The sequence below is a fragment of the Oryza brachyantha genome, chromosome 1 (genome assembly GCF_000231095.2).
Source record: "Oryza brachyantha chromosome 1, ObraRS2, whole genome shotgun sequence".
Taxonomy (NCBI): Eukaryota; Viridiplantae; Streptophyta; class Magnoliopsida; order Poales; family Poaceae; genus Oryza; species Oryza brachyantha.
This window is the reverse complement of record NC_023163.2, coordinates 11,518,864-11,545,501: the sequence shown is the minus strand read 5'-3', so window position 1 is coordinate 11,545,501 and position 26,638 is coordinate 11,518,864. Positions and strand designations below refer to the sequence as shown.

The window sequence follows — 26,638 nt, the reverse complement described above, 5'->3', positions numbered from 1 at the left end:
CTGAATCAGAAGCAGGATAAATACTAAACAGACCAACCTATCAATTAACCTTAAAAGATCGGACCTAACCGAGACAGTCATAAGATTAATCAGCTGATCGGACCACTTCAGAACTTATCACACGTAAAATTGACATCCGATATGAGACTACATGCGGAATTAAATATAAACCAGGATGCTATACTAATTATCAGTATAAAACAATAATGGCCAACAACATGCATTCTCATACCACATCTAGAAGATCGAACCTAATCGAGACAGTACAGATCTAGATATAACCACACATAAGATCAGTTAATTATTGTAATATGCGAATAACAAGAGGGCAAACCAGTGTAATCCACCAACTGATTCACTAAACTCAATCGATCGGGCAGACTTCTACGGACAGATCGTACCAAATACACATATATCAGACCTAACTGAGATAGTATGCGGTCTAGCACGATATAACCATAGAAATATGAAAATCGATAAGACTAATAAACCAATCAACAGATTACTCAAGATAATGCTAGCTATAACTCCAGCCATAAACCCTCACGAGACCCTAATCTAATCTGACAACACAAATCCAGTCAACCAGATTGATCAAACCAAGCCGAGACAGAACCAAGTTGACCAAAACCATGTTATCAAACTAAACAGAAGAACTCGCGAGGATTTAATCAAGAACTACCACTACTTTAAACTAGAATAGATCAAATCAACAATAGAACTCAGCCCACCGATCAACCAGGCAAGAGACCAGACTTAACCGAGACAGTCTTGTTCCAGTTGATCGACAGGTTTTGACAAACATGAACTTACATTGCGAAGCTAACAAACTCCATGCTGAAAGTTCAAGCAAGTCGAAGATTTGAGGCGATGCGCTAAGCTTGATTGATCTAGAGATAATTTACAAGGACCCCGGGCATCGGCGGCGAGAAGTTCAGACCAAGAACCTCCATGGAGTGAAAGCCCGCCAGCCATGGCCATGAGAACACATGCCTGGGAAGACGCCGGCGAAGCCGTCGGCCTTCTCGATGAGCTTGTCGATGGGGACGGGGGCGATGGAGTCGTTCATGCCATGGCCGAGCAGTGCCGATGAGGGGTACATGTTGACGCCCATGCCGAGCCTCCTCCCGGTCTCCTTGGCAATGGCGAGCTGATCACCTGCACCACCAACGGCAAACGCTTATCTCGCCATGAACAACGTGAACTGCAGGCCATGTGTTCGACCAAAAGAACCGTAGTGAGTGAGCTTTTACCGGTGATCATCTTGACGTTGACGCCGAGGTGGAGCGCACGCTTGATGGTCTCGGCGCTGTCGTGCCGCGGCGGGTCAAGCAGCGGCAACAGCCCGACGAACTCCCACTTCCCGCCGGGGCTCTCCTTGTTCTTCTCTGGCAGCTCTTGCCTCGCGACGGCGAGCGACCGGAGGCCGCGGTCGGCGTACTTGTCGATCACCGCGTGCGCCCTCTTCTTCATGTCATCGATGCAGTTGCACAGCGACAGAATCTGCACGACAACGCCGCCATGGAAAAAAAAAAAGAAGTGAGAGCTAGAGCCTAGAGTCATGGAGGAGATGCAAGCAACCAGGAAGAACCAACAGGTGAGATCGAATCGAATCCATGGATGCTTGCCTGCTCGGGAGCTCCCTTGCTGACGCGGTGCCATGTGCCGTCGTCAACTTTGATGTACGTGAGGGCGGTGCGCTTGTCGACGGGGTTGAAGGGAAGGAAGTGGACCTCCTCGATGCCGCGGCGGGCGTCCTTGGGGTCGTCGAGCATGCCGACCATGGTGGTGTCGATAGCGTCCTGGTTCTCGACGCGCGACGCCCTGGCGAGGAGGATCACGTCTTCCTTGCCGACGCCATCGGCGAACACCTCGATGAAGTCCTTGTCGACGCCGAGCTTGTTCAGGGTGAGGGTGCCCGTCTTGTCGCTGCAGAGCACGGTCATGGCGGCCATCTCCTCGATCGCCGTCATGCGCTTGGTGATAGCGCCCTGTTCGGACAAGCGGTGTGACCCGATCGCCATGGTGACCGACAGCACGGTGGGCATTGCGATGGGGATGCCGCCGATGAGGAGGACGAGCAGGTTGTCGATACCATCGCGGTAGAGGCGGTGCTGGATGGGGTACATGACGATCACCTCGATGACCATCCCGATGGCAATGGCGGCGATGCAGAAGTTGCCGATGGCGCGGAGCATCTTCTGGAAGTGGCCGACCTGGTTGGTGCTATCGACGAGGTGCGCCGCCTTCCCAAAGAAGGTGTGCACGCCGGTGGCGATGACGACGGCGTTGATCTCGCCCTGCTTGCACGTCGACCCCGAGTAGACGCTCTCGCCGGGGCACTTGGTCACCGGCAGCGACTCGCCGGTGAGCGCAGACTGGTCCACCTTAAGCGGGTCGCCCTGGAGGAGGCGCGCGTCGGCCGGCACGATGTCGCCGAGCTTAATGCTGATTATGTCGCCGGGGACGAGGATGGCGGCATCCTCCTCCGCCCACCTCCCGTCGCGGAGAACCTTCGTCTTGGGAGCCAGGTTCGCCATGAGCGCCTCCGCCGCGCTGCCGGCGTTGCTCTCCTCGAAGTACGATATGCTCGAGTTGAGCAGCAGCAGCACGACGATCCCGACGAAGTCCTGCCAATCCGGCGGCCGGTTGCCGCCGTTCGCCAGCGCGATCGCCATGATCGCGGCCACTTCCATCACCCACGACAGCGGGTTCCACATGAACCCCAGAAACTTCAGTATCCTGCTCTCCTGTTACACCACCACCGCCATTGTTACACCACTCCAAGATCACTCAAAACTCCCATCAAATCAACACCAAAAAAAGGAAAGAAAAGACGAACTTTTTTCTCCTCAAGTTTGTTAGGACCGAAGACGGCGGCGCGCTCGTTGCCCTCGTCGGTGGTGAGACCTTTCTCGGTGCATTTGAGATGCACGAACACATTGGCCAACGGGATGTTCTCCTGCAATGGAAAACGATTAATTAACTATTGGAAAGCAATAATAAAAATCAAACTTGCACCAGCAGCAGTAGCAGCAGTGCATCGTCCTCACCAGATTAACCGCCTCGTTCCTGATCTGCTTGAGCCCACCCGCCGTCACCGTCTCCATCACCATCTCCATCTCCAACTCGCGCGGGCGCCGGGTGGCTCAAGACGATCGCGGCAGCGAAGGTAGAGCGGCCACCAGAACGCAGGAAGCGGAGGCGATTGCACGATTGGCAGTAGACGAAGCTTCGACCCCTTTATATAGTGGAGGAGGTGGTACGCCGGGCCGACTACAACTAGTATCTCGTGATCGTGACCTCTCGTCACAGCCGCGACTTTTAATATGTATCTGATGCGCGCTTAATGATTCCTCAACGTGTCCGTGGCCCAATGGAATTGGCTCGTTATGAGAGATCTGAGGCCCTGGGGATGTTTTTTTTTTTCCTTATTTCCAGCGCCACCAGCTTGTTCGAGTAGATTTCCCTTTTCCCCGACAGCTTGTTTTGTTCATCAAATAAATTACGTTACTTAACTGCTTTTCCTCACATCTTGTTTTGTTCATAAGATAATTACGTACAAAACAATATTGGTAATTAATATTGCTTATTATTTAAATGCTTTTGACATAAATTGTGTTTGTTCATATTCTTTTAATCAGCTTTGTTTACATGGCCCAACTAATTAATTATTACAATTTAGATTTAGTCCCAAATTTACAGTGTTATTTGTTGGTATTTAATTACTTGTACGCCGCAATATTACGCTGATTTCATGCATGATTATATTTAGATGTGAATTGTCTGTTAGATCAAAACAGAGTAGAACACATGTACCAGAGGGGGTGAATGGTAGGTATATCAAAAACCCAAATATTTTAGTAGAAATAAAAGATTACTTTTTTAAAAAAAAGTCTTACTGAAGCCTCCAATCGCACGGCGCTTATTCCACTGGTCAGACTGCTCGCATACCTCCGGTTAGACCCTAGGTATGTTACCGGTCAGACCGACCGCTTGCCCGCGGTTGGACCGTCGGGATCCTGGAAAAACGCCAATCAACAACACTTGAAGATAATGATTGAATCTCTCGACTTTTATTGATCAAGTAGTGCTTACAAAGTACACAAAAAGCACTCCCAACAAAAACTTTCGATCTAATATCGAAATCGAGTCTAGACCCTAATTTTCTTTCACAAAAAGCACTCAAAAACTCACCAGAGACATACCCCTCGGTACCTATTTATAACCTCGACGTGGCTGTGAAAAGCCCATAGATCTAGCACGAACTAGAACTTCCAATCTCGTGAGAAACCTTTCCTTATCTGTAACCAACATATCTTTATCTCTAACTCAACAAATCTTCTCAAACTCATACTCTATCCGAATTCAACTCCGTATCACATACGCACACCATATCTCCATCGTATGCCATATGGAATCTTCACCAACCACGTACATTGATATTTAGCCTAAGTATCTCGTGTGAAATTTGACCGTCCGAACATCACCTTATCTCCAGGTTGACTCCCAATCCATCACTGGCGAAAACCATATTCCGAGACCAAGTTATCTCCAACTTGACTCATTATTAGCAAAACAACAGTACCCATATGTATAGAAACCTACTAGAAGTCGAATCCAAGAAAAAAAATCCGAAACCGAAAAGATCATCCGAAACTAAAACTGTCAGGTCAGCCCTGCTGGTCTGACCGCCCATATACCTGTGGTCTGACCACAAGTGTCTCAACGATTTGACCACCTATATACCTGCAATCGGACCGCCTGGTCAATTATCACAAAAATACTTTGCCATCGCAAACCACCAATTCGCAAACTACCAAGTTGTTCATCACAAAAACTTGTAGATCATTCATTGATCTTATATTGTTTTGGTTTAGTCCGATCTTCTATGTCTGGTATAGGCATATATGCGTTTAGTTATTATTATTTCGTGCTGGTAATTTGCATAGCAATATGGTTTTACCTTGAGCTGCAATGGAAACGTGTTTAGTCAGACGCGAGGAAGGGAAATGGTAGTGTTCGCCATGAACTGCAATGGAAACGAACTGCACATAAAGTTGTGCATGGCGATAATTGCGCCAATTTTGATATGACTAAATTCAAAAGATTCGTTTCCGTGGAACGACTATATTGTAATAGTCTGCCCCTAAAACAAAGTTGAAAATTAAGTTTCATCACGCATTCAACCCCCACCAGCGTGTTTGTTAAAAATTAACTCATATGTCTAGCATGCTTTGTGTTATTTGATAAGTTAAACTTTAACTGTATAATATAACAGCGTAATGTGTGAGCTTACTGATGAACGTGTCAATTAAAAAATAACTAAATACACGTGCAACGTGTTTGAGTTAATTTTTTACGTAAGGTATATGGTTTGCGGGGCATGTCGTAGGGTGTGTTGGTATTGTTTCACGAAGTTAAATATTAATTGCCACCTATTAACATGTGAAGCACACATGATAGGGGTATGAGGTAGGGGGTTGATGGTGATGTATCACGCGCCATATATTAAGTATAATAGTTCTATATATATCTATTGATTATTATTATATAGTATAATAAAGGCCTTCATGTTCAGTTTTGCATCAGGCCCTGGGAAGTCAGGACCGGCGCTTCTGAGAAAGTTGGGGTGGTAGCCTGCTGGGTAGGATTCAAGCTTGCGTCAGAAACAGCCGTGTAGGCCACAGTATACAGAAAGGAGTATGATAGAATGGAGTAAAGCATACACAGTTGAAGATTACAGTGAAGAACCAATCACATTATTGCAAGCAAGTCGACAGGTATAGTTCTTACATGATGAACATGGGAGCCACCGATCGTAGCTTGATGCTTTTTCTAAAAGCCAATCACAATCGTCAAGCAAAACTGCGTATTTATGCGTGCAAATCGTTTATTGCAAAAAGAAGAGATGAAATTGAACATTCTATAGCAGCTCTGTTTACACACCTGTTGCAGGTGACAAGTCGGCGAAATCTAAGATTACAACAGATCTCCACCCAGCGCAAAATTGGGCTTTTATTAACTTAACCCTTCAGGAATACTTTTGCTAATTATTGTCACAACCATCACCTCGCCATTAGCCTAGATGAACAAGCATAGTTATATCAAAACGAGTTGCATGAAATGATCGGCGTATCTTAGTAAACGAGAAGAGTATGGTTTCCACGGAATTTGTTCACACGTCACAACTAGAGCCATTTCCCAACATAAACAAATTGCAGATTTATAAGTAACCAAAGATCAACTAGGCGGGAAAGCTTATCAGAACCACGCTACACTAACGGAATGCTTGTTGAAGGAACCAAACAGTAATGAATCTTTTTGGTCCATCACCACCTAAATCCCTCCTACCCTCGTAGGCACGTGGCATAGCCAATGCAAAATTAATGAACGAGACCATCCCACCAAATTTCATGCGATAATACCATGTGGACCAACCAATATTACAACAAGATGGTTCACAATGTAAGACTTGCCTAGATTCCTATAGATGTTAATGAATCTAGACATATATACAAATTATATATATCAATTGATGAATCTAGGTAAAGCTAGAACGTCTCACAATATAAAACGGAGGTAGTAGTTTAAACCATATTAATTCTATGGGTTGGTTTACATATACATGTTGCTCTTGTGGTTTTGATCAATATGGTGCTAGCCGTCTTCAATGATAAATGATACGACAGAATCTAATATGTTAACCCATCATGACTACTGGACAAGTATATAAATAAAAAGGTAAGAGATGAAGAATGAACCTGTTATGTGTATTTTGCTGCTATCTCACGCATCAGACTTTCAGGAGCTGCAGGAAACAAGATTATAAGCGGGAGGTGTAATAGCCAAGTAGGTCGGGTCCACTAATACCATTCGGCATAAAAGGGTGATACAAGTTAGAAGAATACAATACCTTCAATACCAGTGAAACGCTCAAACTGACCCATGGCTTGTCTGACAAACATCTCTACACCACTGACAACTTTAACCCCACTTTCTTCTGCTTCTCGTAGAAGACGGGTAACTTTCGGAGCATATACCACATCGAATACAACATCATAGAAGCTTAATGCTTTCTGTACATACAAATGGGAAGAATTATCAAAAATCTCGAGGAAGCATTGAGAAGACAGGTATATCAAAGTAAACTCAGGTGTGCAAGACAGTATGCCAAGGTTAATTGCAAAGGTAGTAACAGAGCAGAAGAGAAGGTTCCCAGTTTGTTGTTGCTGGAATATAGCATGTTGTGCGTGAGAAAGACCTTTGGAATAGGGGTGCCGTCCACATTGGGGTACATTCCCAATGATGTTGCATTAGCAAGGATCATCCCTTCTTCAGGCCTGAAAGTTTCAAGCTCAGCTAGTCTCAGGGCATGACCACCAACTGCAGCAGCAAGACTTACTGCTTTTTCTGAAAACACAAGAATATTATCACATTACATGTACTAAAAATACGATTAGCTTTGAGCATCACAAGCACAGGATTACATCAACCTGATACAATAATTAACTGAACAAAAAATACATATTATTTTACTAACTTAAGGCTGCGTTCAGGAGCAGCTTTTCCCAACCAAAACCCCGTTTTCCATGCGCACACTTTCCAAATTGATAAACGTGTGTCTTTTGAAAAGAAACATTATAGGAATGTTACTTTAAAAAATCATACTAATCCATTTTTCAAGTTTTATAACTAATACTTAATTAATCATATGCTAATTCACTGATTAGTTTTACATGTTGAGAATCTTTTCCCAACTCCAAATATAAAACACAGCTACTGTTGATTACAACTTGCAAGTGCAGAAAGAGTTGTCCACATAATTACAAAAAAAATGGTGTTATCAGGGTAGCTTGTGCACTTGACATGACCGAGCCATGGGCAGTGGTGTTCTACTATTGATGACATGGTTCTTAAGGCGTTAAGGCAAGGCAAGGCAACGCGACACACCACCGCTCAATTGCCTAGGCGATGCCTTACACACAAGAACACAAGAGGAAGAGCAAAGATATAGGAGGCAGAGCAAAAAGGAGAGGAGAGGAAGAACAGGGAAAAGGGGAGAGGAAGAGCACATGATTGGAGAAGTTGAGTAGAGATCCAATAGACAGAGTGGAGAGGAGGAGAGGAAGACCAAAGAGGAAGATCATGGAGTAGGGGAGAGGAAGAGCAGAGACAATTAGAGAGGCTGAGTGGCAGCGACGCTTTGCCTCGCCTGGCCACTCAGACACCTATGCGACGTTTTTAAAACCATGGTTGATGAGGATACAAATGTGGTACATTTAACAATCAAGGAACTCCATCAGTTTCGAAATACAGGGTTTATATAGGATGAGAACAAAATTAAGGAATGGAATAAAGAGAAAAGCAAGATAAAGTGACCATGTTATTCATACTTAAATTTACTGGAACTATGAGGGAGCACACTTAGTGGCAGCATTGGTTATAAATGTTGCAACAGAAGATATAATATAAGTAAATTCATATACAGGATTTAAATTTTGGAAGAAACTTGAGCAAACTATAGGCATTATATTTTGAGGCGAGAGTACTTCTCATTTTGGACAGTTATAAGTGCATGCATTGGCATAAAAGATCACAAAGCAAGCAAGACAAATAGTTAACTATATACTGTGTATCCTTGGGAGAAAAAACTATATGCAGTGCAAGCATTTAGTTGAGATCGCTTGCTAGAGTAGTGAATCGTGAATGCTTGTGAGCATAACTGAAGGATGTCAGAGACAATAATGCTACAAGTCTCTGGGAATCCACTAGTTAATATGCTTATTCATCCAGTGAAATATATTTAAAGCTGCAAATATCATCCTCTCGCTATACATGTTCACTAATCATGTTTATGCACAAACGGCAGTTTCAATGTTGCTTCTACCACCCTACACTTTTGATGGGAAGACATTCATGGCAAAAGGATAAAGAAAATACATAGAATGCTTTGCGTATAAAACTTATGCATTGGTTTCTGCTCTGTGGTATGTTTGTCCTTCACTTCATACTTGGCATAACTTTAGATTGGAAAAGGAATTTACTTTGTAGTATAATTTATTACTCCCTCCATCGTTTAAGAACATCAGCACTAGTCTCCATTTTTAAATATACTTGTCTTATCATTGCTTTTTCTAACTACATATATACTAAAAAAATATTAAAAATATTAGTATTTTACAGTCTCATCTTATTTATCAAATCTTAATATTTTTACATATATTAGTGATTTAAGATTTTTAGGTTTGACTGCATGCATCCTAAAGCGACATCCATGAATGGGGAGGAAGTACATTTGTGTTAAATTAAATGTGAACTTAAATATACATAGCATGACAGAAGGCATACCTGGTGCTTACTCTAAAACACTATGAAAATAGTAAAGAACATTTTGAAGAAAAATTTGTAAGATGGCATTAATCTATTAGAGTATATCTTTTCTGTAGATATTGTCTAGCTTCTATAATTGTACTTATGCCTTTATTTGAGGACTCTGTTGTACTTTCCACATTATTGGCTTTATATATCAATTGCCCCCCAGTCCTATGGGTGTGTCTTAATTTCAATCTCTGCAAGATTGTCGCGCTAGAACTTTACTCAAAACGTGATGCATTATAAGAAACAAACAATCAAATTCCATTGAGTTGTACTTCTACATTAGAGAAAGTTGCCCTAATTTATATTTCAAGAATTCCTTATCAAATGAATTTGTCTAGTGTTTTTCTCTTAACATGAAAAACAGTTAATGAGAATATTCTGAGGGTAATGTACAAGATTCCAACTTACGGTTTAATAAAAGAAGTGTCCACGATAAATCTTCCTAGATTACATGCATTAATAACTGGTTGAGGGGCCTAATGAATACAGAACTTCCAATACTTTACCATCACAAAAATAAGCACACTATGATGGATCTACTTACGAGTTATAACTGTTGCATAATTGCAAAAAACATAGAACATTTGCCTCAGAAACAATCTTACCGTAGGTACGATTTGCTACTACAACTCTTGCACCCTTCTCCTTTGCCCCATAAGCAATTGCCTTACCAGCTCCACCAGCACCAACAACAACAACAAGCCTGCCAGACAAAGGTGAGACAGCAGCATCCTTTGACCCTGGACCTGTGAACCTTAAAGTATAAGCTATTGTTCCAAGACTCCAAAAAAAAAAAGATGAAAATTGTTTCAGAATTAAGATTATAAAAACCTCCTATGCCATCCTCAATGGCAGAAATTGCTCCAATGTAATCAGTATTGTAGCCCACTAGTTTGCCATCTGGTCTCCTAATTATAGTGTTTATGGCACCTATTGACTGCATATTGAAGTAAAAAAAAAATATCAGGTTAAAGAAATCTGGAAATGGTAAGTCAAGTAAGCAATTAGAGGAAATTTACCACATCAAGGTACCTTAGCAATTGGATCATGTTCATGGCAACACTGTACAGCATCCACTTTAAAAGGAAGAGAACAACTGCATTACATAAAGCATTAGTCATATAGCGTGAACTCAGATTTGTTCTTGAAGAAATAACCCCTCCAGTCTACAAACAGGTTATTTTGCACATACATCAAGTCAAATCTCTAAAACTCTGAGCATTGATGTATAATTAAATAAATCAATATTTGAATATTTATATTGGAACGCAAAAAAAACTCGACCGTTGGTGGAAAGATCGCCCCTGCAGCTTTTCAAGCTAAGAAACCTCAGCCAAAGATAGCTGTGAAAGGCTATGAACCCTGCCCCCTTGACATGGGGATACTCCTGGGCCTTAAGTTCTGCTTTGATGCCCTGGCCCGTACACAAAGGCTCGCTCACCATAAGTCATTTCTTGACACATGCTTTTAACCAAGGGACCACTGAGTGACCTTTTTTCAACCAACTCTGAATATTTATATTGGAACATGATAAACATATTAGTAGATTTATCGTCAAAGTGCTTTTGTTATATTATAATTTTATTGAAATCAGCAAACACATTAAAATAGAAATGAGTGGTCAAAGTTGCATCTCAACGACCATGTAGATTCCAAAATGACACTTTTCATGCCTGGAGGAAGTATACCAACAAAAAGCTTTCCATGAAAATGATTTGGTGCATGGCTAATTTCAGCCAATTGGCCTCTGGTTTACCAACAAACTAAAATGTCTACTTTGGGAATGTGCAAAGCTTTTTTTTACTGTGAAACAGTATGGGAAGCCATCAGATGGTTTCAATTTCAAGTGTGATTTATCAAAGAAAACATACAGCATCATTATTCATGTGGTTCCTCAAGAGTCAAGAGTCAAATGTCAATACCACTTAAATCTAGTCTATCCAACTCCCAGAAAATGTAGTCCATTTCAAGCAATCCACATGATAGTAACCTGAAATTAGTACCTGAATCCTGAAAAATCCGGAGACGAGTATGTGCTGAGAAATCTAGCAAGGTCGTCTGCCAAAAGTGGAAGATAAACAGCATTGTATCCGACAGATTGAAGACATTTATTGTGCAAAATTGGGCTCTTGCTCTGTTTTACTGGGTTGGCTATAAGACCAAGAACCTTTGTATCAGGTCCTATATGCCTTATATTATAAATGTCCAACAGTTCTTCAATAGTTGGCTGCCCAGATGCTGATAACTTTGTAGCATCAATAGTCCCAAAGGTTAGATAGCCCCCAAACTTGGGCGATAGCACCCTTGACATTAAACCTTTTTCGCTCATCACTAGTCCAATCATAGGCACCTGTCATTTCTACTGGTCAGTCAAATGGAAATTTATACAGCATGGCATGAATTGGAGAGGAAAAAGTTGAAAACTATGGCCCAGACTATTGTGTGCCTCCTAATAAGTAACACAAAACTTGATGAAATACAATAAAAATGGATAAGGAAAGAGCACAGATTTGTCATTAGCTTTTTTTTCTTAAGAATATCCTAGTTAAATAAAGGTAAACTGTTCTGAAATTCAAATTGCATCCTCGATGCAAACTTATACGACATGGCATCAATTGGAGAGGAAAAAAGTATAAAAGTATGCCCCAGACTGTTGTGTACCTCCTAATAAGTAACACAAAACTTGATGAAATACAAACAAAAAAGGATTGATAAGGAAAGAGCATAATTTGCCATTAACTTTTTTTTCTTAAGAATATCCACATAAAGGTTTAATAGGGCCTTAGGGGTAAACTGGTCTGAATTTCAAATTGCATCCTCTATGCAAATGACCAATGTTATGATATTATATAACAATTCAATTCACATCCTCTGTGCAAGCGGCCAATTTTATCACAATAGTAAGTAATGATATTTCATTCTGCATTAACTACAAATACATATTACAGATCGATGATATTCAGTACCAAAGCTCCCCCCCCCCCCCACCCCTCCCCCCACCACACACACACGCACACCAATCCAACAGGCCAAACACAACTCCAGATCTGTATCCCATTAGAGAATGGGATATGATACGTAGATGCAATGCAACACGCTTCTTCTGTACGTCAGAAGCCTTGAGCTCTCGATGCAAGATGATGAATGTCACTTCAGCTCCTTATACTCTAGTTTTCCTAGTCCATAATCTAGTTGGGTTGTTCCCTAGAGATGTCGTTTAGGTACTCAATTCTGTAATTTCCCATCCTGTAAAATTTCAGCCATGTATTAAATTTGCTCAACCAATAGATGAAGAGGAGGACAATTGATTGCTTTTGCAAGAGGGATTTGACTTTTTAACACTCGTAAGATTGAGGTTCGACATCATGGCCCACTGTCATTGACTCAGATGGTCCCACATGTCATACTCACGAGTGTCAACATAAACAATTAGTCAACGAAAAAAGTGTCAAATCATCAAATTTATCCTTTTAAGCATGCCCTTTGTTTCAAGGGTCAGGCTCTATTGAAAATCTTAGCCCAACAACTCATATATTATACATACATATATTGCAACATTGGTCTCATGGTTTGACCCCTATCTCCAAATCTCTTCACTCCTGATGATACTATTGGCCTTCACTGGGAAGATAGGGGGGCTTGAATATGGAAAGTACAGGAAAACAGAAGGGGCTGTAACTTGTAAATTGTAATTTTTTAATACTACAGGTAGATTGATGTGATTCACGTATAGCTTAACTGAGGTGCAATTTGTGAAATTAAATTGTGAGTAATGTTTTCATAAAAAAATAGCTTCCAAACCAAGTCCCCCATACTGAGTGTGATGAATGTTTACAGGCTGAAGTTAGGGGTCATTAGGCAGAACGATTGAGTGGAGCAGTAATTTCAAGACATCATGAATCTAAAGGGGAATGCAGTACAAGTGGCAAGATGTACAGGATGATTACATGACAGATGACGAAAGTTCCCAGGTAGAAAAGTAAAAGTGTACCTTGGATTTTATAAAATGACACTTACTTGGCAGTGCACCATCACTTGGAACATCCGTGACACATCAACAATGTCAGTAGCGGTTGTTGCAATTTTCACTATGTCAGCTCCAACTGCTTGTATTCTAGCCACAAGATCAGCAAGCTCCTCGCAGGATGGAGTGCTTTGATAATTATGTGATGAGACAATAAGTTTGCACTTGTCTGGCTTACTACCAGAAATGAAGCTGATAAATTTGTCAGCAACCTACAGGAAAAAAAAGTTGGTTACACTACCATGCATGCCGTTATGTATACAAATATAATGGCTAATGAAGATATGAATGCTTAGGGCCTTACTCGTGAACTTAGATAAATGAGGTGTAAACTGTAGAGACAAACATGGCTTGATAATTGAGCAAAAGTAAATTATGTTAGTGCATTTGGCTAAGTAATTTTGTCTTAATCAAGTTACAAACAGATCTTGTGTTGTGTTCCAAAACATATGAGATAAGAGATGACAGAACAAAAACTAGAAAACATCTGTCCTGCAAGATTATTAATAGAGCTAACTTTCGTTTATTTTCATTTTTTTTGGGTTGGTCTTGGTCTTTCTGTCTCACACAGCTAGAGGTTTATGTTCTGTTGTGAAATGTTATGATTGTTTGTTTGTTTGTTATTCTTACTTAACACAGAAATGCACAAAATCTTTTGCGTGTTCCCAAAAAACCAACTGGAAAACATGGATTTTGTAAGTTCAATGTTACTTATTAATCACAAAACATGCTATTTTACAAATTCATTCAAGAGACTCTTAAAATAAACCACAGGACACAAACCACAAATTGAGCATAAGAAGGGTGTATTCAGCCTTTACTATCGTTTTTAGTAGGACACATTTCAAATTTCCCCATCTGGAGTTATCTTTTTGGTAACCTTGCTAATGCGATGGCCAAATGGCAGCTAGACACTAAAGTATATAAAAGAATGACTGACAAATGGATTCTATTCAAATTTTGAAGTTCATGGAACAATCTATCTGCTGCTGAGCAATAAAATCGAATATTAAAAGCAATAGATTTGTTAAAATAGTTGTATGAACGAGTATTCATATAGGCACCTCCACCTCTGAAGCTATAACATCCTACTCCAAGTTTACCGATAAATCATTTTCAAAGTTCTGCAAAAGCCACATTTTCATGCTCAAATTATCATGTTGTGGAGAAATTGAAAATGTACACAATGCAGATGCATCTTGCACAATATCCAGCACATTAACCATGAAATTTCTTGTGTGTATAACATTACATTACATGTATTTTCAGAAGTCTTTTACAGAGTGTATCATGCATTTTGACAAATGATGGGCACTAATCAATTTCTATTATGTATTAATTGGTAATGGAAACCGCATAACAGTTTAACTTGCTTAAGGAAACAAACCTTCAATTCAATATCAACATAGTCTACGCCTAGCTCCATTGCTAAACGGAGTGCTTCAAATCTTGTGGCATCATCACCTTCATACTGGCCTCCTTCCCAATTGGGTCTGCAAAATAAACAAGCAGAAACAAATGTCGTTTATGCGAAGCATAATGGTGTATAACAGTATAAATATGTTAGATATGACCAACTACTGCGAGTGGGTTGCAACATTGTGAATACTACTAATATACATGTGCATTGGAACAGGCCCATATAATTGATGATGGACTACACAAGTGCACAAGTCCATAGAGAGAAGAACCGGTTTTTTTAAAGAAACCACTTGATTTTTTCTTGGTTTTTGTGAAAGTGGTGGTTTTTGTGTGATGTATGGAGGGAAGAGGAGGGACAACTCCGCTTTTAATTAATAGAGATAAAGAAAGCACTTGTGTTGGGAGAACTGCACGGTAGTCAGTAAATCAATTAAAGCAGAGAAATTGAAAAGATAAATATAACAAAGGGAGAAGCAAATAGGTCAGAATGGCCATTCTGTTTACATAGACCATTTTGATAGATCCCAACATAATATCCATTGCTACAAGTGTACAAAGCTAATGATGACCGCATATCCTCTCAAACAGATTGCCAAACACTCATGAACAATGATTGAGCTATGTCACAATCAGAAATGAACAAACAGAGAACAGAGTTTTTCGGTTCTTAGCTGGACTCTTTTCTTACATTATGTTTCTACTTGCAGTCTTGAACAATCTATTCACATATTAATAAATTGACGAACAAAGTTAAACAATACAGCAAATATTGTCTCAATTTTGGGTACAATATGCAGGACTATATATAATCTTATAACTTTTGGTAGTTTTATCCCTCCATGAAATTTAAGAATGTGTTGTCACAAATTTATAATAGCTCCATAACACAAGATCTAAATTTTCTCCATATAGTTCTCTAGATCTTAATAGACTTAATTTTGCCTGGTTGTTGCCATGATAGATCAGGGTATTAATGCAGTGTGAGCCCAGTAGCATTCCAGCAGTTACATGCCAACCAAAGGTGGGCAGCAATCCATTCATTGCACTAATTAGCTCAGCATGAGATAAGACAAATGTGTGTTTCAATATGCTATGTTTGATATGTAATATGTTCATTTTGCCATGTGAACAAGCCAAATCATACCATGAGTCAACAAGTTAAGTGAAATCAAAAGGCATTTCTCTCCCTCTTCTGTCTCTCTTTTTCTTATCACCTCTCTAGTGGATCTCAAATACATTTGCTGATTTAACACGGATCACAAAGCCATCTAGCAGGCCAATTTAGCAAAAACTTGTGGAATTAGAAGTTGTGTACTTTGGAGAATTCTAAAATATATAGATATATACATGTATAGTAAGTTAATAATGCTATACATGTATTCCTCCATTATTCCTCTTTTCTGTTCATGTGTTCAATTTGTTGTTCGTGATATCAATTTACTTCTGTTCTCTATTGCTTCTACAATTTGCTGTCCTAGTCAACCCTTTAGCTCACCATATCTCGCTTGAGGACACCTAGCTGCCAGCCTAGACACCATGGAATCCTGGTGCCCCCAATGTGCCATGACAGAAAAACCACCACCACAATGACAGTAGAGTGGGAGGCATAAAAGACTAGTCTATAGATCAAATATTAGTTTTGTGTTTATCAACCCCTGTAGATGGATAGAATGGGGTTAGGCCATGCAATTCAAGATTTTGGGTTGCTAAGCTAGGTTATGACATTGGTTAGCTCATATTTACCCACTAGTTTTTGGGGTGATCCAGCAAGCTGATCATCCCCTTTGTGCACCAAGTCTGATCGTTTCTTACCATTAAGCTTGCTACACTTCTGTGCGAAATTATACTTCTATATAGTTGGCGTGCAGTTTCAAATGGCAAGTCATAAACATGGTCAAAAGAAACTTTTTTCTGTAGGAACAATTAATAAATCTGGTCAGTGTCTTGCAATTGTCTTGCAAGACAGCGTCTCAGATCTATGTTGTTGTGAGCACTCTTAAATCTGAATTTGTATACTTGCAAAACAGCCCATGAGTCCTTTTTTGTTGGAACAATCAGATTTGCCCCATGGATACGAATCTGAGAGATCTAGGCACCCCTGTGGTGCAAATTCATTATGTGGCTCACAATCAATAACCACTACTGGACGGTTGATCGACTTGCCAAGCAAGGGCTGCCACATCCCACCACTTGTCCGTGTTGTGATCAGGCTGAGGAATTTATTAATCACATCCTAGTCAAATGTGTCTTTTCGCAGCAAGCGTGGTCTCTAATTCTTCAAAGGTTGGGGCTGATCTCCATTTCTCCAAGCCAAGATACCAGGCACTTCTCTAGTTGGTGCTCCAAGGCAGTAAAAGGTTTTAATAAAAAAGGGCTCAATTCGCTCATTATTCTTGTGGCTTGGAACCAGGTAGAATGATCAAAAGGCAGTCACAACATGGATAATAGTAGAGTTAATCATGTAAATTTTATCAATCTGAGGATTGAACAAAAACTATGAGGGCGCATCATACCGTATGAGTATTCAACCAACTAATCAAAACATTGGACAGTTTTTACAATATTGATTTTTTTCCTATTTATTTTATGCAGTATTAAGACTATAATAGATATTCAAAATCAATTGCATTACAAGTAAAATGCCCGTGCTTTCCCACAGGGATAAAACGAATCATTCCATGTAAAATTCCATTAAAATACAGTGTTATGTGTACATAATTTAATGGGCAATCGAGTCTCATAAAACATATACTCCCTATATATTTTAATAAATAATGTCATTAACTTTTTGGCACACGTTTGACCATTTGGTTTATTCAAAAAATTACATATTTATCATTTTTGTGAATATATTTATTACTAGATATTATCTAATTATGTAATAAATATACTTTACACCGTTATTACTACTACATATGTACGCACGATTGAATCTAGACTATTGATATGACACTACGATTAGATCTGGGCCATTGGATTCCAAACGCCGCATGGTCAATAGGATTGCATGGCCTCCACCTCACGTCCACCACCGCACGCGCATGGATATCAAAAGGCAAGTCATGGGTCCCGCGTGTTAGCGAGCATGCGTTGGGTCAAAAGAGAGACAGGTGTTAGCACCTAACCCCATGGAACACGCATGCACGCCCATCCAAAATGCACCCTCTCATATATTGTCTTCGCACATCAGGGGCGAGGCTATGTTGAACGTATTGCGCTTAGTAAATATCTAAATATTTATCTCTAGTGTTGATAACTATGGATGGATATCTTTTTGACGTAAACTACGACGAGCTAGAGCCAGCCTTAACCTTTATTTCATCATGAAACAGATGGATCTTTTTTAATCTTTACGAGCATTTTAAATATTGTTATGTTTTGAGAAGTATTTATTTTCATATTTATGTATTTATGTCTTACGTATTCAACTTTTATTTGTATTCAATATAATTATATTTGTTTTTATCTATTTCCATATCCAAGGGAAGAACAATATCCGTCAGTTTCTAATGGCGACGTTTATATTGGGCCCAAGTGGAGCCCAATTAGAGCCCATCATCCAATCCCCTACTTTCTATCCGTGTGCAGCGCACGCCACCACGTGCATTAGATGAGGTTGTCTCTCTTCAAGCAGATACAAACCCGACAAGCAGTGATAGGCCATCTTCCCGCACGCTGGACTACACCTCTGTGGGCCGCCCTCATGCCCCCGCCGCACCTGGGCCGCGCTAGCAGGCCGCCTCGTCCTAGGCCGACATACCAAGATGGAAACACTCTGTATAGTTTAAGTAGTAAAGTAGTGTTTTCTTTGGGACAGAATAAAGGCCTCCACCGCACATAACTTGTTTATATCTAGCCTTAACATGGTTTTAGGTTTCAAACCATGCTTACATGGACTCTACTTGGAGCACAGAATACTTCATGTGCAAAGCAACGTAGGCCATGCGATCACTCTTTTGTGATATACTCATGCAACTATTGTTAGTTTGTGCATTAAATTAACATGAAAATATATACTCCTTAGGGCATTCTCAATGCAACATTTCATTGTGCGGTTTCCAATAGTGTCATATCATCAAAACATACTTGAGTGCATGAATGAAACAGGCGCTCTCAATGCAAAATTTCATTTCAGTTTTATAGGCTAACATATCACTTAAGTGTTGCATCCAGGTGACCAATAGGAGTTAATTAAATGTGTGGAGATAAAACGAATTACTCTTAGTGGAGGTTTCAATCCAGTTTCATGGTCTAGGTAATTGTGTACACCAAGTTTCATCCCCATGAAACTCAAGTCTTCTCTTTCATCATAAAATATATGACACGTCATAGTTTTTTTCTGTGGCATGTCATTTAATGAGATTGAAACCTCAATGAAACCCTCATTGGGACCGGCCTTAAAAGACTCCAATAGTGGTGAATGGTAATTCTGCCACCACCCACAACTACCAAGTGGGATCCCTATGTAGTGAGAGCATCCCCAACAGCTTATCTAAATTTGGTCATCCATATCTTTATTTGGATGATCATCTAAAACACTTTCATCCTTCATATCCCTTTGTACTCCAGCAGATCATCTATATATGGTATCATCTATATCTATTTGGAGGATTGGAGAGAGAACATCTAAATATAGAGTTTCTCTCTCCTAATATGGATGACATCCAAAAATAGATGATGAGATAGATGATCTGCTGGAGCTCAACTTTTACTCTTCATCCTCTATTTCTAGGACGGAGGATGGGATGGATGAGCTGTTGGAGATGCTCTGAGTAGGTGGACTCCTTTACAAACAAAATATACAATATTTAGAAGCAAGTGTTTATCTCGACGTACATGTAAAAAATGATGCCAAATATTGATTACAAAAGGAACAATTTAATTTCAATTTTGGGGGCTTTAAAACAAGTGATGAGCTTCACTTTTTTAAAATTCTGTTGCAATGTATGGGAATTTTAGCTACTTTTTCAACCCAAAAAAAAAGTCCTGCATGTGACTACCAGTTCACTCTCCGCTGGTAATATACCCGTGCATTGCAACATGCTCATATAATTGATGATGGACTGCACACGCCCATAGAGAAAAGAAACGTTTTTTTAAAAGAAACCACTTATTTTTTTCTGGTTTTTGTGGAAACAGTGGTTTTTATGTGACGTGGGGTGGGGAAGAGGATGGACAGCTCCGCTTTAAGTAGTAGAGAAATGTTTCGACTTCAACTTCAAATTCATTAGGAAAAAAATGAGAAAAACGATCTGACAAATGGTACGTTCCAATTAGCAGAGAACATGACATTTCTATTTATTCTAAAAAGTTTCTAATTGAAGTTGAAATTTGACATGGTGCTGCAAGAGTGTAGATCTGGCGAAGGTGTTGCTCACTCTTCTGGGCTTCCACCATGGGCATTGCCACAGCTCACGCTGGCCGATGGAGTGGTGGTCATATGTGTTGTTTGCAATGAGAGAGATAGTTGGTAAGTTCATTAGGATGTGGATTGTATTTTATGGAGTATGGATGGAGTTAGGTATAGTTGTATGGAGTCCGAGTAGAAGTCAGCTCATCTTCAATTAAAGCAGGCTGCTTAGGTGAAATTTCATAAAGAAATGACAAATAGATGTATCTCTCTAAACCTTCCCCCTTCATCCATGCACCATACTACCCCGTTGAACTAATAAAGATTCTTGACAAAAACTGATACTATTAAACATACAGTGGAACATATTTGCCAATATTAAGGACCAACGGCGCCAAATTGCAGATATCCACTTGCCGAGGGGCATTTCTGCCATTCTCACATCTTCCCTTGACTTATACCAGCTAAATGTAAACGGAGAACAAAAAATTGCAATTGGCTATGACTAGATGTTGACCCAAAAATCTATCCCAAAAACAACACGAGACGAGAGCAATGCCAAGCCGCCGCCTAAAGCAAAGCAGAAATCAAGCTGAAAAGCTCGAACATTGCAAGCGCACGACAACGCACGAACGGAATTTACACAAAAGCACATGTGCATGCGGCGCGGCGGATATGCGGGGAAATGGCCGCGGAATCCTGCATGGAACAGTCCAACTGGAGAGTGAGAGGGGGAAAGGGGGTAGGCCGCGTTTGCCGCCCACATTAGTTAACTTATACCTCCTCGTTTTCCGCGGGCAAGCTTCCCGAACTACTACACGATGTATTTTTTACAAAAGTTTCATATAGAAAAATTATTTTAAAAAATCATATTAATCTATTTTATATTTTTTTTAAATAATTAATAATTAATTAATCATGTACTAATCTATTATTACGTTTTCCGTGGGCATAAGTTTACTCACGTGTACATGCCGAACGCGGCCTAAGGGAGGCAAGGGGATCTGACCGGTAGGTGACGAGGGCCGGGAGCGGGCAGCCGCGGAGCAGGCGAGGGAGGTGCTCCCGCGGGCGGAACCCCTCGATGAAGTCGAGCCGGATCTCGACGAGGTCGGCGCCGGCGGCCGCGGCCGCCGCCGCGTCGGCCTGCATCGCCTCCACCGTGCGCACCACCAGCGGCACGCACAGGAGTGTCATCTCCTCCTTCCTTCCTTCGCCGGCGACGCGGATGCGGAGCGATCGGCGCGGCGGCAGCCGAGGGGGGGTTGGTTGGTGCTTGGCTGGGGGCGGGCGGGCGCAGGTGGGAAGAGGTGGGTGGGGGTGTGAGGAATTCGTACGTACCGTGGACCGTGGTGTGACGTGACGTGGGTTGGTGGGAGCGGCGGTGGGTGTGGGTGGGGTTTTGGTGCGGGAACCTTCGTATTGGAGTTGCCGCAGGAGAAGTTCGCGTCTTGCTGTTCTGTTCCGGCCTCCGGCGCCGGCTGTGGCAGTGGAATCGTCGTCCTCTCCTCTCCTCTGAATTATTATTATTATTATTTAAATTGTTTTCTACTTTAAAACTAAATTATCCTTAGACTTATTCTTATATCTAGATTTTTATTTTATCCGACACTACTACACCACAGGCGGTTCAGATCATTCACACTAATAATACGTTTAGGTCTGTAACTAAAAGTAAGTTTTTTTAAGAAGGGTTTATTTAAAAAAAAATAAAGAATAAATATGTTCGTATAATAAAAAGTACTATTGCTTTGTGTTATGTAATGGGCGTGCACTGTGGTAGAGAGCTAGATTTTTTTTTACAAATAATATCCTATATTTTTAAATAGTTAACGCTCATTTCGGACAGTGTAAAGTGCATGGCTGGTATTAAACTTATTTTACATGTGTCGTCTAGGTTCTCATTCTCTCAAAATATATCTATCCTATATCCTATAGTGCACCAACTAGAAGTTTTCACCTCTACCATCCTCAGCCCTCCGATCTAATCTGTCATATTTAATCTATCTCGAAATTAACTGATGGGGTTATTTCCTACTAAAATATAGATAGCGCATCTATGTGCACCAACTAAAAGTAGTCTTCACATCTACAATTCTCGACCCTCGTATCTAAGGTGTCATATTTAATCTATCTCAAAATCAAAAGATATAGTTATCTCCTACTAAAATATAGATAGCGCATAATTATAGTAACTGTATTATGGAAAATGCATAATTAACGGATGTGATTATATAATATCATGAACTTTCGACATACACTTTCCAATAATGTAATTCATGTAATTATGCACTATTTATATTTGCAAGCATAAATCTAGAGGTAGGTTGAGGCTAGAGTCTACGACATGGTTTGGATAAAGGATCGTGCGAGCAGTAGCAGCCGCCTGGATGCGGCAGATCATGTGGGCAACGACAGTAGTTTGGACGCCATAGTAGTTCTACAATGCACAAATCAAGTATTAATATGTCGGCAGATCAGACGGTGGCTGGTGGTTGCTAGGTGCAATTTGTTTCTTCTATTTCTTTTCACTTCTAAGTAAAAGGTGAGTATTTTAATAATCAACAATATCATGGCTTATTTCATATTTGGTTATTTAATTATCGTTGCTATTTCTAGATCTAACATAGAACATGTGTTGCTAGAGTTAAAACTCACGATGATAAGACACTCTTATCATTATCCATTTTTAAAAAATAAGGTTTGCTCTTTGAATTGCATCTTAGACTATCATCTACGTACTTCAGGTATGTGATCTTTTAGTTGATTTTTCTCAGTTTTTTTGGTTTTTGGATGCACGCTTTCTAAACTACTAAATGGTGTGTTTTTTGCAAAAAAAAAGTTTCTACAGTGAAGTTAATCATATCTCATTTCTAAAGTAGATCTTTAACTTTGTAATAGTTTTTGTCATTTATACCATTAAATATCTATCACGAAATCAGATGATCTTTCATTTTTCATCCTTCGTCCCCAAAACAGCATAGCCTTGTCATTTCTCACTGGTTTAGTATTGTATCACTCACAATTGTAAAATATAGGTTAAACATAAATATGAAGTAAAATATCCATGGATGCTAGCCAAATTCAACCTTGTCAAGTGTCATCACATCAATATTTGTGTCATTTGGAAATTAATAGATGATTGCATTATATTATATAATATGTGCGATGCTAAATATATGGACCAATTGACGATGAATAAGATTTCTTATATAATTTCAGCTAAGAAAGTTTGTATAAACAAGATAAACTATTTCTATATAACATTAGGGGTTTTCTATAAAAATGATATACACTTTTTATCTATTGATAAATTTGTTGGTGTACTAAGAGAATGAATGTGAAAGCAAAATATTCCTTATGGCACATGAGATCTTCTTAAGTGTATCGCTAATGTTAAAAGTTAAAGTAATTTGATTAGCTGCAATGTATTGGCTATTGAGAAATCATGTTTATTTTTGATCTTTTTTGTGCCCGGAATAAGTTAATGCTAAAATGTTATATTGTTCTTTCGATACATATTGTTCTCATATATACCGACGACATATATTTATTGATAATACTGATTTAAATCATTATTTGTAGGTAATATTATACTATTCCAACTTGCCTCAATATATTCGATATGTGACATGGATTGATTTAAAGATTGATTGGAAATGATTACAATTTAATAAAATATTATCAAATATTTAACAATACGTTATCAAATATATATTCTAGAACCGTGGCGTTAGCACAGCCACATTACTACCAGAAAAGGTTCGTTAAAATCTCAGTGGTCACATCCTATTGAATAGTCATCACTAGGGCCCGAGATCAACTTCACATTAAAATTTACCATTATTGCAATTAAGTAAGCAGTAAGTAGCTATGAGCACATTCTGCGGTGGAGTGAAACAAACACCAGAATGGAATAATAATTCGTTTACATATATAACGGAAGAAATACTACCAATACGAATAATGTTGCAAGTTAGATGTCTGGCCTAAATAATATGCTCAGTTGTAAGCTGGGTCACCAATAACCTCGAAAGGTTAATAATACCCTTGGCCACCAAGAAATGCCATATCTAGAAGGAAGTAACTCGTTAGGATAACCAAACTTCCTAAGTATGATCTATATAGTTTCTAACCGTTCATTCTCAATAAGGAGAGCATGAATGTAGAGGAATATGATGAACGTAATAAGGCCATCATCATTTACTCCTTTAGGCATATGCTTTTCAATCACTCCCTTCACGCCTGCAATTTCAGCTGGCTGAAGAGGAGAGTTAGAGCATCTAAACTATAAAGCAACCAAAAGATAAGGCCTTATCCGGTTTGGAGGAATTTCAACCCAAAGGAATAGGAAAAGTGGAGGAATAGAGATGCAACACCAATCCATAGGAATTTTTCCAAGAGGTTTGAGTGGATGAAAATTTTCATGTGTTTTCTCTCTATGTCTTGTAGGAAGGAAAATTTTCCTTTGATTTCCCTATGTTTCATTCCTACAAACCGAATGACTTTCAAAAGAATTCAATCCTTAAAAATTGGATCCTTTGTTTTTCCTTCAAAATGAATAAGCCCTAAGAGATTCTTTGACCTTGTAATGCAAACTGTCAGCACCAGAAACACTAACGGCAGCATGACCGTAAAAGATACTATGATAAGGAAGATAAATGAGTTTGGAGACAAAGAAAAAGGTTATATATATGTTTAACTATATTGAAAAAGCTTGATTACACACATAGTAATTAACTAATTATATTCTGTTGTAGCGCAGTTAAAGGAAATAGGAATCTCTCAATGAGTACGAACTTGAAACTTGTTGAACTCCACATCACTGAGTGCTCCATCCCCATCACGGTCACATAAGGAAAATATTCGATTCAAAGCCGCCACACACCGTGGCCTTAGAAATTGAGTCTCATAATCAAATATAGGGTCTATTGGGTGAATCACAGCCTCTTGGGCATAGTAGAAGATCTCAGCCACCTACAAACATTCATAAATAAAACAATCACGATATCTTTCATATTTTTGCAAGAAGAAAACAATTATAACCCAAACCTAGCATAAGATTTGTAATTATGTATGTCAATAAAGCATCGATTAGAACTACAAGTTCATAGTAGTTAGAATAGACGATAAAGGTCATCGGGATGTGTTTATGAGAATTTTGTTACGTAAGCAAACATAAAAACATGTCAATTGATGAGTTAGAATAGTAAGCCTAAACAATTCAGATCAATCAACAATTATCTGATGGCAACTAAGTAATATAGAAATATGAAGGCATCGTCACACATCTAACCTGGAACTGGCAAAGTGCAGAGCACTCGATGCCTATCTCAATCTCTCTAAATCTACGCATGAATGGCTCCATCACCTGCTCAAGACTTACCTGTTGTTGCTCGTTCCTAAGATCCAATTTACATCCCACGAGAATGAGAGGTGCCTTCAGCTGTGACATGCAAATAACAAACAACACAAAATCATCACATTTGTATTTTTTTCGTGGATAAAAGATGAAAAACTATTGCTTTTATATAAATTAAAAACCTGTTGTACAAACATAATAATGTGGCCCAACGTGCTAGCAGCATCCAAGAAAAGTCTGCACTATAGGATAGATGCACTATCTATATTTTAGTAGGAGATAACCTCATCTGTTGATTTCGAGATAGATTAAATATGACACCTTGGATATTAGGAGTGAGGCGCTACCTATATTTTAATAGGAGATAACCCTATCTGTTGATTTCGAGACTGATTAAATATGACATTCTAGTTGGAGCTAGCCATGCATGCAGTGGCCTCTTGGATGCTACTAGCACATTGGGCCACATTCTATAGGTTCCTATAGTGCACCAACTAGAAGTCTTCATCTCTACCATCATCACCCCTCAGATCCAAGGTGTCATATTTAATCTATCTCGAAATTAACGGATCTACTAAAATATAGATAGCGCTCAAAAAGAATGTGGCCCAACGCCCCAGCGTGCTAGCAGCATCCAAGAGGCCGCTGCATGCGTGGATAGCCTCTAACCAATTTATTACGTGCATGTACCATGGATGCATATACTATGACCGATTCACTCGGTTAATACTGACTTGCTTGCAATCTGGTTACTTCTCACAGCACTACACATGCAGCTAAGCTTGGTCTTCACGAATGTTGTTTTCTCCAATCTCACACCATCGCATCGCATGGCACGTCGGCATCTCACCCATGAGCTGGACAAAAACTAACCATGCAGTGTGCATGTATCTCTCACACACATCTCCTAGTACATGCAAAGAAAATATACCATGCATATACTCTAATGACAAGATTAAACTCTAACAATGTAAACTATATATAATGAAAAAAATTAAGTTAGCCTAAATTAACCCATACTAGCACTCTCACATAAGAACTTCTATGGAAGACATCTATTACCAGAAAAGGTTCGGAAAAATCTCAGTCACATCCCATT

The 26,638-nt window shown here is 39.7% G+C and overlaps 3 protein-coding genes across 5 annotated transcripts; all 3 read right to left on the bottom strand.

Annotated features, from left to right (window-relative positions):
• Positions 1 to 610: 610 nt before the first annotated feature.
• LOC102708018 (plasma membrane ATPase-like) lies at positions 611 to 3,110 on the bottom strand. The gene is made up of 5 exons (XM_006645840.3): positions 3,054 to 3,110; positions 2,843 to 2,962; positions 1,629 to 2,750; positions 1,254 to 1,503; positions 611 to 1,158 (listed from the first exon to the last, which is right to left on the bottom strand). Exons 1-5 carry the CDS (start codon positions 3,108 to 3,110, stop codon positions 935 to 937), a joined length of 1,773 nt encoding a protein of 590 aa, XP_006645903.2. The 3' UTR covers positions 611 to 934.
• A 2,630-nt stretch (positions 3,111 to 5,740) lies between these two features.
• Positions 5,741 to 21,495, bottom strand: LOC102699998 (bifunctional 3-dehydroquinate dehydratase/shikimate dehydrogenase, chloroplastic-like). 2 transcript variants are annotated; one of them, XR_005811605.1, is made up of 12 exons: positions 21,187 to 21,494; positions 14,793 to 14,898; positions 13,399 to 13,617; positions 11,385 to 11,731; positions 10,414 to 10,477; positions 10,213 to 10,318; positions 9,987 to 10,127; positions 7,265 to 7,413; positions 6,917 to 7,079; positions 6,765 to 6,811; positions 5,950 to 6,084; positions 5,741 to 5,868 (listed from the first exon to the last, which is right to left on the bottom strand). XR_005811605.1 is itself a non-coding variant. In XM_006644119.3 (11 exons), the coding sequence occupies exons 1-10, from the start codon at positions 21,372 to 21,374 to the stop codon at positions 6,768 to 6,770; spliced, it is 1,527 nt and encodes a 508-aa protein (XP_006644182.3). In that variant the 5' UTR covers positions 21,375 to 21,495; the 3' UTR covers positions 5,741 to 6,084; positions 6,765 to 6,767. The 2 variants fall into 2 exon arrangements, 1 of the variants encoding a protein (XP_006644182.3); XM_006644119.3 differs by having other exon boundaries at positions 5,741 to 6,084; positions 21,187 to 21,495.
• A 3,293-nt stretch (positions 21,496 to 24,788) lies between these two features.
• Positions 24,789 to 25,969, bottom strand: LOC107304995 (mitochondrial Rho GTPase 1-like). 2 transcript variants are annotated; one of them, XM_015841208.1, is made up of 4 exons: positions 25,887 to 25,969; positions 25,722 to 25,781; positions 25,564 to 25,623; positions 24,789 to 25,154 (listed from the first exon to the last, which is right to left on the bottom strand). In XM_015841208.1, the coding sequence occupies exons 2-4, from the start codon at positions 25,734 to 25,736 to the stop codon at positions 24,963 to 24,965; spliced, it is 267 nt and encodes an 88-aa protein (XP_015696694.1). In that variant the 5' UTR covers positions 25,737 to 25,781; positions 25,887 to 25,969; the 3' UTR covers positions 24,789 to 24,962. The 2 variants fall into 2 exon arrangements, with proteins under 2 accessions (XP_015696694.1, XP_015696699.1); XM_015841213.1 differs by lacking the exons at positions 25,564 to 25,623; positions 25,722 to 25,781; positions 25,887 to 25,969 and adding an exon at positions 25,474 to 25,552.
• Between the last annotated feature and the right edge of the window lie 669 nt (positions 25,970 to 26,638).

What these genes read in the sequence shown, in the direction of transcription:
- LOC102699998 (XM_006644119.3), bottom strand. Translation starts at nt 21,374, where the DNA reads ATGACACTCCTGTGCGTGCCGCTGGTGGTGCGCACGGTGGAGGCGATG. An exon ending in CATTGAGGATGGCATAGGAG is followed by an intron (nt 10,128 to 10,212) that starts GTTTTTATAATC and finishes TAAGGTTCACAG; the next exon opens with GTCCAGGGTCAAAGGATGCT. An exon ending in AGTAGCAAATCGTACCTACG is followed by an intron (nt 7,414 to 9,986) that starts GTAAGATTGTTT and finishes TTGTGTTTTCAG; the next exon opens with AAAAAGCAGTAAGTCTTGCT.
- LOC102708018 (XM_006645840.3), bottom strand. Translation starts at nt 3,110, where the DNA reads ATGGAGACGGTGACGGCGGGTGGGCTCAAGCAGATCAGGAACGAGGCG. An exon ending in ACAAACTTGAGGAGAAAAAA is followed by an intron (nt 2,751 to 2,842) that starts GTTCGTCTTTTC and finishes GTGGTGTAACAG; the next exon opens with GAGAGCAGGATACTGAAGTT. An exon ending in CAACGTCAAGATGATCACCG is followed by an intron (nt 1,159 to 1,253) that starts GTAAAAGCTCAC and finishes TTGGTGGTGCAG; the next exon opens with GTGATCAGCTCGCCATTGCC.
- LOC107304995 (XM_015841208.1), bottom strand. An exon ending in TTAGGAACGAGCAACAACAG is followed by an intron (nt 25,155 to 25,563) that starts GTAAGTCTTGAG and finishes GAATGTTTGTAG; the next exon opens with GTGGCTGAGATCTTCTACTA.